At 45.1% G+C, this 15260-nt stretch overlaps 1 protein-coding gene across 1 annotated transcript; it reads left to right on the top strand.

Moving 5' to 3' along the window:
• The first annotated feature begins 5616 nt into the window (after nt 1-5616).
• On the top strand, nt 5617-9226 carry CXCL11 (C-X-C motif chemokine ligand 11). Its single transcript, XM_079990137.1, has 4 exons — nt 5617-5771; nt 7442-7574; nt 7813-7885; nt 8032-9226. Exons 1-4 carry the CDS (start codon nt 5711-5713, stop codon nt 8053-8055), a joined length of 291 nt encoding a protein of 96 aa, XP_079846263.1. The 5' UTR covers nt 5617-5710; the 3' UTR covers nt 8056-9226.
• Nucleotides 9227-15260: the final 6034 nt, after the last annotated feature.

Below are 15260 nucleotides of genomic sequence, written 5' to 3' on the forward strand. Positions count from 1 at the left end.
AGACGCACCTGACCGTAAGATACACCTAGTTTTTTAAGGAGGAAAACACACAGAGAAATATTCTGAATCAAATGTTGTGCAGTGGTACCTCGGGTTAAGTACTTAATACATTCCAGAGGTGCGTTCTTAACCTGAAACTGTTCTTAACCTGAAGCACCACTTTAGCTAATGGGGCCTCCCGCTGCTGCTGTGCTGCCGCTGCCGCACGATTTCTGTTCTCATCCTGAAGCAAAGTTCTTAACCCGAGGTACTATTTCTGGGTTAGCGGAGTCTGTAACCTGAAGTGTATGTAACCTGAAGCATCTGTAACCCACTGTATAGGGTAGTTGTTTTAATGTTTAATGTTTCATTATGCTTTTATATATGTTGGAAGCTGCCCAGAGTGCCTGGGGAGACCCAGTAAGATGTGTTGGGTATAAATATTAAAATTATCATTATGGAATGGGTCGTCCCCATTTTCATCAGAGAAATGTTGGAAGTTATGCACTTGGGCATTAAAATCCCTACCTTGGGGGGGATTCAAGACTCAGCTCATGTGTAAATTGACTCTAAGGCTGCAATCCTTTCCCAGGATTTGTTTGGGGGGGGTAATTCCTTCCCCGTTCGAAGAGAAAAAGCCCTACATTTAAAAACTGCACCTGTTATGTTTTCCTGGGTGCTGAAACATATATGTAAGTAGTTGCGTAAGACACAGACTGCAAATCTAAGAACAGGAAGATGCAATTCCTGTGGGTGCGTTTTGTTCTTATTAATGCCTTTTCTGGCCAAATTTGAAAATGAGGTCGCTAGAAAGAGGAATCATCCCTTGCGCTTTGTGTGTAGGCAGACCCCGAAATTCCTACGCCTCCTTCCCACCCCCAGCTTTTTAAAATCCAGCTTCTGCCTCTGCTGCAATGACAACCTGCTTTCGCAAGGACTTCGACTTCCTTGTTCCAAAAACAGTTGTTGCATGGAAGCAATCACGTAATCTGGCAAATCTGGATTACTCAGATTGCAAAGAAGAACAGAAGTTACGGGCTGCGTACAACACTAAGCTAATATTAATAACTATCTGATGATAGATAGATGATGATAGATATAGATAGATGATAGATAGATAGATAGATAGATGATAGATAGATAGATAGATAGATGATAGATAGATAGATAGATGATATAGATAGATGATAGATAGATAGATAGATAGATAGATGATAGATAGATAATTTATTACAGTCAGAGACCAGCTTATAAAACACACTTGGGGGTACAATCCCAGAAGGAAAACAAACATTTAAAACCATGTACAACAATAAATTTAAAATTTATAAGTGCGATAAGCATATAGACACTTAAAACTTTAAGATAAGCTACCGCAGAGAGATGACCCAGAGTCAACCATGGAAACAAGTTTGGGGATTTTCTTAACAAACTATTTTGGGTTGGGGGATGGTCTGCACCTACAGATCTGTACACAGAATCTGGCAACCATCCAGGTCATCTTACGATCTTTGACTAACAGGAAAAGGTCAAATTTTTAACTATCTGATAACTAATCTGATTAATATCTAATAACGATTTCTGTATACCCATATAGGGTTGACTTTGCAAATGGGCCGGTGGAATCTGATCTGTCAGGGAAAGTGGGGCATTGCCCCACCACATCTTGATTCCTCCAAGTCCACCTGCCTGCCTTCTGGTCCTGCAATAAGTAACTAAACAAACCCACCAACCAACCCCTGTGTTGCAAAGAGAACGTCAGCAATGTCTAGGCAACACAATGACCATATACATACGTAATAGACAATCTTTATAGAATTCCTTCAAACCATAACAAGTACAAAATGAAATCTTTAGTCTCAAAGTCTCTGAAAACCTTTAAATGAAGCGAGGTACCAAACTTCGTACGATGCAAGACCAGCTGTGAAGCTTTGTGTATTCAGCGAATACGATGTGCAACACTGAACAATGATTCCGGATATTGACTACTTCATAAACCCATCTTATTTCGAATGAATGTTTTACATGAGCACTGTTCCACAGCATTTGATATTTTCATTTACATACATTCATTCGAAATAAGATGGGTTTATGAGGCAATTCTATATCCTCCCATCACGCTGATGAAGAATTCTACGAAACAGTAGTCAATATCCGGAATCACTGTTCAGTGTTGGACATCATATTTGCTGAATACACAAAGCTTTACAGCTTGTCTTTCATCATACAAAGTTTGGTACCTTGCTTCATTTAAAGATTTTCAGAGACTTTGAGACTAAAGCTTTCATTTTGTACTTGTTATGGTTTGAAGGAATTCTATAAAGATTGTCTATGACGTATGTATATGGTCATCGTGTTGCCTAGACATTGCTGATGCCTTCTGGTCCTGGCTGTCTGTTTTGTTCTCCAGGCTCTCAGGGAGATGGATTATTTTTTTTTTTTTTTTTGGGGGGGAGTATAATTCGTTGCTTCCAACTGCCATCAGATCTGGCGCCACTGAAATTGATGAACCCAAGTTCGTCACATTAGTAGGCCTGAGTATTTATTTATGGCATTATATTCAAACTTTTTTATTCAAGGACCTCAAGGTGGCACACATGGTTCTCCCCCTCCTCATTTAATCCCCACAACAACCCTGTGAGGTAGACTAGGCTAAGAGGCAGTGACAGCCCCTAAGTCACCAATACCAAAAGCCACTATTGCCACCATTCATTTCCATCTGGTAAGGGAATCAATGTCAAACCTAGACAGCATCTTAAAAAGCAGAGACATCACCTTGTCAACAAAGGTCCATATACTTAAAGCTATGGTTTTCCCAGTAGTGATGAATGGAAGTGAGAGCTGGACCATGAAGAAGGCTGATCGCCGAAGAATGGATGCTTTTGAATTATGGTGCTGGAGGAGACTCTTGAGAGTCCCATGGATTGCAAGATCAAACCTCTCCATTCTGAAGGAAATCAGCCCTGAGTGCTCACTGGAAGGACAGATCCTGAAGCTGAGGCTCCAGTATTTTGGCCACCTCATGAGAAGAGAAGACTCCCTGGAAAAGACCCTGATGTTGGGAAAGATGGAGGGCAGAAGGAGAAGGGGACGGCGGAGGACGAGATGGTTGGACAGTGTTCTCGAAGCTACCAGCATGAGTTTGATCAAACTGCGGGAGGCAGTGGAAGACAGGAGTGCCTGGCGTGCTCTGGTCCACGGGGTCATGAAGAGTCGGACATGACTAAACGACTAAACAACAACAACAAAGGGCTTATTATTATTATTATTATTATTATTATTATTATTATTTCCAAGGGTTTTCAGAAGTTTAGAGGGTGTCTACAAGCTTCTTAGACAGTGTTCCCCACTATTCACAATTTCATGCATTCGCAGGGTACCTGGGAACATAACCCAGTTGTGTGAGGAGACGCCTGTATTAGGGTAATGCCTGCATTTAAAATGCACATAACTGTGAAAATAACGTAAAATGCAGTACATGACATGAAATTTACTTTGCCAAAAAAAAATGTGTATATCAGGCAAAATTAATTCAAAATGTGCACAGTAAGCAAAATTTGAACCAAAATGCTAACAAATCTTCGCGGGGACTTTTTTTTTTTTTACTGCTCCCTTCACCATAAAAACCCCTTCCAAGATTGCAGACTTGATGTGGAAATGTGTAAAACTGAACTCAAGATTGGAAAAATGGGAAATGGAAACTGAAATTGAAACTGACAGATTTGTCCATCCCTAGCAGGGCAACAGGCAAGACTTGGCAGGGCACCAAAGGGGAAAATCCCCTTTTTTCACACATCCTTCTCTGTCCTCCCTCCAGGCAAGCTAGAGACATTAACCAGAGTTTAAGGACACGTTCAGCCAGGAATTCCCCTATTTAACTGTCCTGTTTCCTTTCAGATTAAGAAGTGCATTTATTGTAAAAGAGGGGGGAAAGCTCTCTTCAGGCAATTGCTTGATAACAATAAATATATTGAGACGGGCTGATAAGGCCTCACATGCTGTTCCCACCTAACCTCTGCACATTCAGAGCTCATGTTTGCATAGAGACACACCTTTGCATCCACACCTAACTTGTGTATAGGCTTCTGTACATGCAAACAGTGGCCCTCTGTTTTCCAGGGCACCAGATTCGATGTGCGTGGGTCGATGTGCTTAGACCATGGGTAGGCAAACTACAGGGGCTGGATCTGGCCCAATCGCCTTCTAAATCCAGCCTGCCGACGGTCTGGGAATCAGCATGTTTTTACATGAGTAGAATGTGTCCTTTTATTTAAAATGCATCTCTGGGTTATTTGTGGGGCCTGCCTGGTGTTTTTAATGTGTGCTTTTATTTAAAATGCATCTCTGGGTTATTTGTGGGGCATAGGAATTTGTTCATTTCCCACCCAAAAAAATATAGTCTGGCCCCCCACAAGGTCTGAGGGACAATGGACCGGCCACCTGCTGAAAAAGTTTGCTGACGCCTGGCTTAGACTGTCTTCATTTAAAGTGCATTTCTATCTCCTGGTTGCAAAGGCAATACAGTGGCGCCCCACAAGACGAATGCCTCGCAAGACGAAGAACCCGCTAGACGAAAGGGTTTTCCGTTTTGGAGGTGCTTCGCAAGACGAATTTCCCTATGGGCTTGCTTCGCAAGACGAAAATGTCTTGCGAGTTTTTCCGACTTTCCCCCCCTTCCCCCCCTTTTTCTAAGCCGCTAAGCCGCTTATCCGCTTATCCGCTAAAAGCGGCTAAGCCGCTAATAGCGCTAATCCGCTAAGCCGCTAATGGGCTTGCTTTGCAAGACGAAAAAAACCCTAGACGAAGAGACTCGCGGAACGGATTCTTTTCGTCTTGCGAGGCACCACTGTACAGTAAACTCCTTTCTTTTTACATGATAAACAGAAAGTAGCTGAAATGTTGAGACACTGTTTATTTATCAGATGGTAAACAGCACTCAAGACCTTTTATTGATGACATGAAGACTAGTTGTAATAATGAGTTTTTATTTGATGTGATTATTCTCCCTCTTTGCAGTTACTTTACTAGGTATTTTGCAGATTCCTGTCTTCATTTATATTTTTTACATACTTGCTATAGAATTTTAATAATGAAAACTTGCTGGGGGGAAACTCTATGAAGTAGCTAAATTAATATTGCTTCTCTGGCCAGAATATTTATAGAACACCCTTCAAAAAAAAATTCTCAGCCCACTTTACAGTTAAAATTCTAACCAAGTATTAGAAAGGCAGTAGTGATACATGCACAAGAAGCAGCAAGAGAAAATGGATGAATGAAAGAGAAGCAACACAAAAAAGGTAAATCAACAAGTACATTAGTATTTAGAGGATAAAAAGCAGGAAAGGTATAGAGCTAAGTGCTTGATTTACTTCAGCAAGTAAATTACTATTAAGAAAATGAAGAGCAAAAAGTAAACGTGGGAAGAAGTACGGAGCTAAGAGAAAAGTGATGGCTTTGAAGGAAATTTGTCTGGAATGGTTAAAAACACACACACACACACACACACCATTCCATTATACTGGCACCTTTCTGGCAGTTAGGAGATGGGAAATGATTTATTTGACATTATAGTGGCGTGGGAAAGGAAAGTGAAAGGAGCAGGAATTTCCCCAGGGGATGTCAGAAGTGGGTGAAGCTAGCCAATAAATACTGGCCCCAAAGCTCTCTGACTCCACCACACAGCACATTTCCTCCTCCCACAGCAGTTGCAGCAAAAGCAAGAGTAGCAAAGATGATCCAGAAATCCTGCCTCGTATTCCTGATGCTTGTCCTTTGCACAGCTCTCATACAAGGTAATATTCTTTCATCTTCTTTTCTTCCGTATGATATTACATTAACTTTGCCTCCTTTTCTTCCATATAACATTGCATTAATTGCATCTTCTCTGCTTCCACATTTTGCAATGCAATCATATTGTGGTAATAACGTTGACTAACGAGGAAAGCTCATAGAACAATAGAGCAACAAAGTAATGATAATGGGTGGTATTCAACTATTTTTTTTTACCATTGCAATTAATGGACCTGACTTAGTCGAGTTTATTGATTACAGTGGGTAGGTAAATATCATACAATGCTGTCAAGCAGGGAAATTGGATAGTACAGTGGTACCTCAGGTTACATATGCTTCAGGTTACATACGCTTCAGGTTACATACTCCGCTAACCCCGAAATAGTGCTTCAGGTTAAGAACTTTTCTTCAGGATAAGAACAGAAATCATGCTCCGGCGGCGCGGCAGCAGCAAGAGGCTCCATTAGCTAAAGTGGTGCTTCAGGTTAAGAACAGTTTCAGGTTAAGAACGGACCTCCGGAACGAATTAAGTACTTAACCTGAGGTACCACTGTACAATGTAATAATGACTATCACCACAATAGTGTTGTCAAACTGGGAAAGGTCCTGCTGCATTGGGGAGCCTTGGGACAGTCTGTCCCTCAACCAAATTAACCTGTGGAATCAAAGAATCGTAGAGATGGAAGGGACCCTGAGGGTCATCTAGTCCAACCCCGTGCAGTGCAGGAATCAATTACAGATGGACACCCAACCTTTGCTTAAAAACCTCCAAGGAAGGAGAGTCCACCACCTTCCGAGGGAGTCCATTCCACTGCAGAACAGCTCTTATCATCAAAAAGATATTCCTCATGTTTAGTCGGAACTCTCTTTCTGGTAATTTGAAGCCATTGGTTCGAGTCCTGCCCTCCAGAGCAGCAGAAAACAGGCTTCCATGTGACAGCCCTTGAGATATCTCCACTTAGTCTCCTTTTTTCCAGGATAAACATACCCAAATCCCTCAATCGTTCCGCGTAAGGTTTGGTTTCCAAACCCTTGATCGTCCTGGTGGCCCTCCTCTGCACACATTCCAGCTTGTCATTATCTTTTAAAAATTGTGCAGCAGGGTTCATGTGGGAGTAAAATCGGGGCAATGAGAACAATATATGCTGCGTTGAGTGCCAAGGAAGAAAGGTGTGATATACAGTGGTACCTCAGGCTTCAGGTTACAGACGCTTCAGGTTACAGACTCCGCTAACCTAGAAATAGTACCTCAGGTTAAGAACTTTGCTTCAGGATGAGAACAGAAATCGTGCTCCGGCGGCAGCAGGAGGCCCCATTAGCTAAAGTGGTGCTTCAGGTCAAGAACAGTTTCAGGTTAAGAACGGACCTCCGGAACGAATTAAGTACTTAACCCGAGGTACCACGGTAAATATAATTAAATCAATAGAAAACAAAGGGTTTTTTTGGGGGGGAGCAATGTCATCTCCCCCCTCCTCCCAAAGAAAATCTCCAAGCGTTAAAAAGATTGTGGCTTACCACTTTCCCATTCGTTGCTCTGTCTGAAACACCCCGCTGAAGAGAAGGTTTCGAAGGAAAGCCTCCCCTCTCACATCACACCCGCAACCCTGTAAAGTTATATTACGACTGAGCGTACCCGAATGTGTAACTCAAGGGTGACATTCTTCTGTTGCAGGAATGCCAACTACCAGCAGAGGGCGTTGCCTCTGTCGAACAAAAGGAATGATGCTGAACTCTGTCCCTATTCAACGCGTTGCTGAAGTTGAATTTCACCGGCCCAGCAGCAGCTGTGATCAGGAGGAACTGGTGTAAGTAGTGGATGCTGGTTCTACTCCAGAAGCCTTAACATTTGTGTTAAGTTTCCTACTCGGGGTCAATGCTATTTTGCTACTCAATGCAATACAAGTAACTATATAAAACCCTAAGGAAGTTGTGTTGATCTAGAAGGGCAGGGCAAATGCCTTTTATTTTGGAGCAGTCCAACTGCCACGGAAGGATAATAATAGTAGTCCTGTTTCTAATTTGCCCTCAATTGCTTCTTTGCAGAGTCACTTTCAAGAGAAACGAGCGCAAGAGGTGCCTGAACATTAATTTGGAGCAAGGCCGTCGTATAAAGGAAGTAAGTGAGACCAGAATAAGTACAGTGGGTTGGGATGAGACAAGATAACGGGGTGGTTGTGTTGGTGGGCTCCCGATACCTCATCCACTCTGGCCACAGATAAGCGTCTTGTACTCACCAGGTATTTTTCTTTGCTTCCCTTACAGGCAATTATGAAGAAGAGGAAATGAAGATTGTTAGAGACTGAGAGAGGAGAAGGCAGAGAAAATATACCGTATTTTTCGCACCATAACACTCACTTTTTTCCTCCTAAAAAGTAAGGGGAAATGTCTGTGCGAATGCCTACGGGTGGCGGGGGGATCTGCTGTAGTCGTGAGCAGAGGATCCATGGTTCCCCTTCCTTCCCTCCTCCGTGGCTCGCTTTGAAACAGCAAAGCGGGAGAAGAGCTGCTGAGTGGGGAGAAGAGAGGAACAGAGAGCCTGCTTGCTTTAAAGGAGCAAAGCGGGAGAGGAGAGGAGCCTTCTCCTCTTATACCCTTCTTCTGCATTATTAACAGCATCCTTCTCCACCCACCCCACGCGTGTCCCTTGTCCCTTGAGTGCTTTTCCTTCCCTCCCCACTTAAAACATGGTTACAAAGCACAGATCTACATGGATCCTCAGGATTTTTGCACTGGGTCACCCCAAATTCACCATCAGATCACATAGCATGTCCATGGCTACAGCTTGCACCCAAAAAATCACACACCCACTGTTGCCTGGGGCCGCAGCATGAACCACAAAAATCATACATCCGCTGTTTCGTTTAGAATATTTTTTTTCTTGTTTTCCTCCTCTAAAAACTCTGTGCTTGTTATGGTCGGGTGTGTGTTATAGAGCGAAAAATACGGTAATTGGGGATCTGGTTACTGAGGTAGAGAAGTCATGAGGTTCAAGCTTCTTTTGGACAAAGACATCAACCATTTCTCCTTCAGGAAGACCTTGTGACAACCTTCTAAAAGACTGACGTTCTGTGGACCACACAGTTTGAAAACTCCCTGACCTAAGTGTTTAATTGGCAGGATTCGGTCTAGTATAAAGCTGCCAGAATTTGAAAAGGAGCTTTTCCAATTTAGTTTCTTTCCCTCAGCTTTCAGGTCAGTAATTATGTGTTACCACGGGAAGAAACAAAAAAAACTGAGAAAGCTAGAGGACAAATAATTTCATATTGTAAAGCCCTCAATAGCTAAAAAAATCTATGTGAGTGGAAGACATTTGGTACTCATTGTTTCGTTGTTAAACTTAAAAGAATAATGTTTTCTTGCTATCTTGTTGTTGTATTCTGCTCCTTGCCGGGTCTTGAATACAGGCTTAGCACCTGTACATTTGTAAATAAAAATATTTTTGTTTTGTAACAAATCAGCCAGTGTGTGTTCGTCCATTCGTTCTCTCTCTCCTCGAAAGTAAACCTACAGGAGCTGCCATTCGGCTCCCAAATCAAACTTTGGCAACACAAGTAACATTCACACTGAAAGAGGTGAGGACAGGTGACCCCACCTAGCCCCGAAGTCACCCCCCCCCCCATTAGGCCTCAAAACTGTCCAAAATTCCTTTTCTCTCTTCTAAAAATCCACAGCTAAAGTTTTCCTCACAAGATGCATAGGCAAAATGTTATTCTTTTATCAGTATGAGAGAGCTTCAAAAAGGCTAATGAATAGGCTCTGTCATTGCCAAGAATACTCAGGCCTAGGAACTGACTCTTATCTCATTCGGTTGTAACACATCTTGAAGATGCTGAACGCAAGGCTCCTCGACCCCCATTGGCTTCTCACCCCCTTTCCTGGAAAGGGCGCCAAGAGTCCAAAAGAGTCCTAAGACAGGAGCTTTCTGTTCATGCTCAGGGGAACTCATGAGGCAGGACTCTTGAGGAGGAGGAGAAAGGGGAGGGAACTGGAGGGAATATATGCTCTGTGCAAATGGCTGTGAACTTGTGCTTGTTTTATGAATCTATCACACTTGCTCCTTCTACCAGCTGGATGGTAGAAAAAGGCTACAACACCATGTACAGTGGTACCTTGGGTTACATACACTTCAGGTTACATACGCTTCAGGTTACAGACTCCGCTAACCCAGAAATAGTACCTCGGGTTAAGAACTTTGCTTCAGGATGAGAACAGAAATCGTGCAGCAGCGGCGCAGCAGCAGGAGGAGGCCCCATTAGCTAAAGTGGTGCTTCAGATTAAGAACAGTTTCAGGTTAAGAACGGACCTCCAGAACAAATTAAGTACAGTGGTGCCTCGCAAGACGAAAAGAATCCGTTCCGCGATTCTCTTCATCTAGCGGTTTTTTCGTCTTGCGAAGCAAGCCCATTGACAGCTTAGCGGATTAGCGCTATTAGCGGCTTAGCGGCTTAGCGGATCAGCTGATAAGCGGCTTAGCTGCTTAGAAAAAGGGGGGGAAGGAAAAAAAAGCAGGAACTCGCAAGACATTTTCATCTTGCGAAGCAAGCCCATAGGGAAATTCGTTTTGCGAAGCACCTCCAAAACGGAAAACCCTTTCGTCTAGCGGGTTTTCCGTCTTGCGAGGCGTTCGTCTTGCGGGGCACCACTGTACTTAACCCGAGGTACCACTGTATTTAAAACACATGGATTCCCCCAAAGAATGCTGGGAGTTGTGGCTTGCTAAAGGTCTTGGGAACCGTAACTTTGTGGAGGTAAACTACAGTTATCAGGATACTTTGTGCTTTAAATGACGTGGATTTGTGACATCAAATTCCCTACAAACACAGGAATGGGGATATTGTGTGGGGGAGAGAGAGGCAAGGGCTCATTTCCTTCGCGTTTCAGACAAAATACAGTTTATGTCCCAGAAACCCACATGCCTCTAATTCCCAGTTCCATGCATACTTGGCTGGAAAGCCCACCTACTAAGATGATATGCTTTGAACTGCAAGGCACGTGTCTTTAATTGCAATTACTAAGCAATAAAGTAGGCCCTGGTACTGTATTCAGGAAGGTTGGCACCATATAACCTGACTGATATATATACATATAGGGCCATCATGGTGTTATGGCTGGGCTTAGGGTAGAGATAAAGGTAAAGGTAAAGGTACCCCTGCCCGTACGGACCAGTCTTGACAGACTCTGGGGTTGTGCGCCCATCTCACTTAAGAGGCCAGGGGCCAGCGCTGTCCGGAGACACTTCCGGGTCACGTGGCCAGCATGACATCGCTGCTCTGGCCAGAGCCAGAGCCGCACACGGAAACGCCGTTTACCTTCCCGCTGGTAAGCGGTCCCTATTTATCTACTTGCACCCGGAGGTGCTTTCGAACTGCTAGGTTGGCAGGCGCTGGGACCGAGCAGCAGGAGCGCACCCCGCCGCAGGGATTCGAACCGCCGACCTTTCGATCGGCAAGCCCTAGGCGCTGAGGCTTTAACCCACAGCGCCACCTGCGTCCCTAGGGTAGAGATACCCAGATGCAAACCTTCAAACCAGGAAGCTCACTTAAGCCTCTTTCTCTCTCTCTCAGCCATGTTTGAGCTTCTTAGAGGAATGTGTTACGCAAATTACGGGGGGGGGGGGGCACATCTTTAAAGTTAAATGTTACACATATTATGCCTGAATGTATCCTTTTAACTTGACAGCTCAGGGAAGTTACCTAGCTTTAAAAAATAATATATAATCATCTCCTTTGCCAGTTTCCTCCATTCCAAAGCTTTTTTCCCCTTGAAAAAGGACTCCAGGAAGTGTCCAGAGGTGACAATTGCTGGGCTCATTGTTAGTCAAATCTCATCACCTGACTTGCCTCAGGCTCCAGACATGCAAAGGAAGTTCTATTGTACTTTTGGGTGGTGGGAACTTAAGACATATTTGTCTATGCTAATCTTATACCTGAGTCTTGCCCTCCCATGTCTGCCTATGCTAATCTTGTACCAAGGACTTGTCTGGACACGTTTGCCAAGGTTAACCCCTCCCCTTTTGTGACATGTCAGTGATGTACCAATGATGTAGCAATGATGTAGTACAAACTGTATTGTAGGATAGGGTTGGTAAGTTTTAAAAGTCTTTGTCACCCCATCCTCAGGGTTCAAATTTGCTCTTTGAACCTATTGCGCAATAAACTTTGGTCTACAGCTCTTTGCTCCGGTTGGTGGCTGGACTCCTTCCTTTATTCCGCAGGGACCCGCGGGCTGTGCCCGACGAGCTGGGTGACTGAGCAGCCTCACACCTAGATTTTTCTGTAACAAATGTGAAAAATAGGCCCTTTGGATCAAAGCATCATCCTGTTTTGCCAGAGAGATGCCCCCAGAAAGCCCACAAGCTATCTCTGTCCCAATATTCAAGGCCATTCTGCCTCTGGAAATGGTGCTTCTGCTTTGCAATTATAGACAATAGCCATTGACAGAACTAGAACCACATTGGGACCTGTGGCCCTTTGGGTGCTGCTGGAGTCTGGACCAGAACTCCCATCATCCCCGACCCTTGTCCATGCGGGTTGTGCCTGGTGGGAGATGCAGTCCCACAATGTCAGGCATGCCATAGATTTCCCCACCTGTGATCGGAATCCCCCATGAATTTGTCAAGGATGTGGGCCTTGGCAGAGGAGCAACATAACTGGACTTCGCATGCCCTGTTGGTGGGCAAAATACACTTAAAGTCTCCCTATCTTAGAGGATGGGCTGTAGCTCAGTTGGAGAACATCTGACTTACATGCAAAAGGTCCCTCTTTCAACCCCCAGAATCTATTATTATTATAATTATTATAATTATTATAATTATAATTATTATTATTATTATTATTATTATTATTATTATTATTATTTATCCCCAGCCACTCTGGGCGGCTCCCAAACGAATATTAAAAACACAATACAGCATTAAACATTAAAAACTTCCCTAAACAGGGCTGCCTTCAGATGTCTTTTAAAAGTAAAATAGTTGCTCCAGGGGTCAGCAAAGTTTTTCAGCAGGGGGCTGGTCCACTGTCCCTCAGACCTTGTGGGGGGCTAGACTATATTTTGAAAAAAAAATATGAACCACTTCCTATGCCCTACAAATAACCCAGAGATGCATTTTAAATAAAAGCACACATTCTACTCATGTAAAAACACCAGGCAGGCCCCACAAATAACCCAGAGATGCATTTTAAATAAAAGGACACATTCTACTCATGTAAAAACACGCTGATTCCCAGACCGTCCATGGGCCAGATTTAGAAGGCGATTGGGCCAGATCCAGCCCCCGGGCCTTAGTGTGCCTACCCATGCTCTACTAGATAGTGCTGGTAATGTCAGTTGCCTGAAACCATGAAGAGCTGCTGCCCACCAGTGTAGACAATACCGAGGTAAATGGACCAATGCTCAGCTCAGTGTAATGCAGCTTTCTGTGTTTCAAAATTCCTACATCTTCCCTCCCTCCCTTCCCCACCCAATTTTATCATCCAGCTCTTTCCCCACCTGGCGAGGTGAGCAAGACTCCAGGTGATTTGTGCAGCAGCTGAGGGAAGGGAGTGGATATCGGAGTGATGTTTGAGCATATCATGGACTGGTTGGGTGCAGAGGAGTGGAGGGAGGAGCAGTGGCGTAGCGTGGGGGGGGCGGGGGGGGCGGCCGCACCGGGCGCAACATCTGGGGGTTAGGGTTAGGGAGTGCAAATCCACGGGTTAGGGGGCGCAAATCCACGGGTTAGGGGGTGCAAATTACTTGCCTTGCCCTGGGTGCTGACAACCCACGCTACGCCACTGGGAAGGAGTCAGCTGGGGAACCCCCAAGGGGAACCACCCCCACCAGAAGATGACTCAGTGAGTGGTCAGAGGGCAAAGGACGACCAGACTGGGAGGTATTGGAAGCTGAAGAGGCAACAGGGTTTAGTGAGGAGGAGGAGTCTGGGACAGGGAGCAGTTGAGACTCTGAGGCTGGAGAGAAGGCTGGAGAGGAATGGGGGCCGGAAGGGCAGGCTGCGGAAGAAGCCAGGGAATCTTCCCCCTCCTGCTACGACCAGCTCCCCTCTCCCCTGGTCTCCCAGAATATGCAGAGAAATGAAGAGGGTGGAGGAAGGAGAGAGAAGGCTCACCAAAACTCAGTGGAAAGTAGTGGGGGAAGCATTGGAGCAGGCTGGGAGCAGGCCTTGTGTGCTTCTGCTGCCAGAGGCAGCTGCTTCACCCAGCCTCAGTTGTGGGCCGGCTCCACAAGGTTGGGAAGGCTTGTTTTCATACGTTGAACCAATCTGGTGAATGAGGGCTGGTCCCCTCGCACAGCAGAGTGAAGCAACCTGCACAGTTTCATCACGGCAGGAGCTGTCCTATTTTCTCGTCGTCATTCTGCTTTACTGCAGATCAGCTGGATTGCATAAGTGCAACGGATGGGTTTGGGGAACTGGGATCCTTTCCCAGTAATTGAGTCACTTCCAGCTGCAGTCCAAAGGTTGGCCTCTTCCACTATGCATCTGCCAGTGTGTTTGTTTCCTTTTCCTCCAAAAACTCTGATTTCTCCTACAAAGCCAAGTTTCACTTTCAGTGTCATGAAAGTGCAAGCGAAGAATCTTTCTTTGGCCGCTTCCTGAGTTTGAAAAGGGGAAGGAGAACAGAAAAGCATGGAATTAGCTCAACTTCTGCCTGGGGCAGAATTGCTTTTACCATGACGTTGACATGCATTGCAGTTTTGGGGTTGATTTCTCTACAACACCCTTCCCCAACGTGGTGCCCTCTAGTTGTTGACTCAGTGTGTGCAGCAGCTGCGGAAAACAACAAATTCCGTGCTAAGGACCATTAGGAAATTGTCAATCTCATAATGCCATTAATAGAAATCTTTGGCATGCCCCTCAACTGTCCCAATTTGAGTGGGATAGACAGGGCCGTCATAAGCATATCCGGCGCTGTGGTGCAAATATCCCTCCCCCCCCTTTTCCCACAGTTGTCTTGTGCCACAACGTCCCACCTCCTATTATATACTGTGTTTTAAAGCCCTTATGTCAGCCCAACACAATCTCAGCAGCCAGCTCCTTCCACACAACTGGTTTCATCTCAACGCTCATAGATATTAAAATACGGAGGAATTATGCATCCCCGGGGAGGTGCTGAATCAATAGAGGCTGGCCGCTCTCACCATGGGCGACTGGGTAGATCAAGGCACTCTGCACATGCTTAAGAGAACAAAATGGTCTGCAGCTCATGAAAGCTTAAAGGTAAAGGTAAAGGTACCCCTGCCCATACGGGCCAGTCTTGACAGACTCTGGGGTTGTGCGCCCATCTCACTTAAGAGGCCAGGGGCCAGCGCTGTCCGGAGACACTTCCGGGTCACGTGGCCAGCGTGACATCGCTGCTCTGGCCAGAGCCAGAGCCAGAGCCGCACACGGAAACGCCGTTTACCTTCCCGCTGGTAAGCGGTCCCTATTTATCTACTTGCACCCGGAGGTGCTTTCGAACTGCTAGGTTGGCAGGCGCTGGGACCGAGCAGCG

The sequence above is a fragment of the Podarcis cretensis genome (genome assembly GCF_951804945.1).
Source record: "Podarcis cretensis genome assembly, chromosome: 9".
NCBI classification, from domain to species: Eukaryota; Metazoa; Chordata; class Lepidosauria; order Squamata; family Lacertidae; genus Podarcis; species Podarcis cretensis.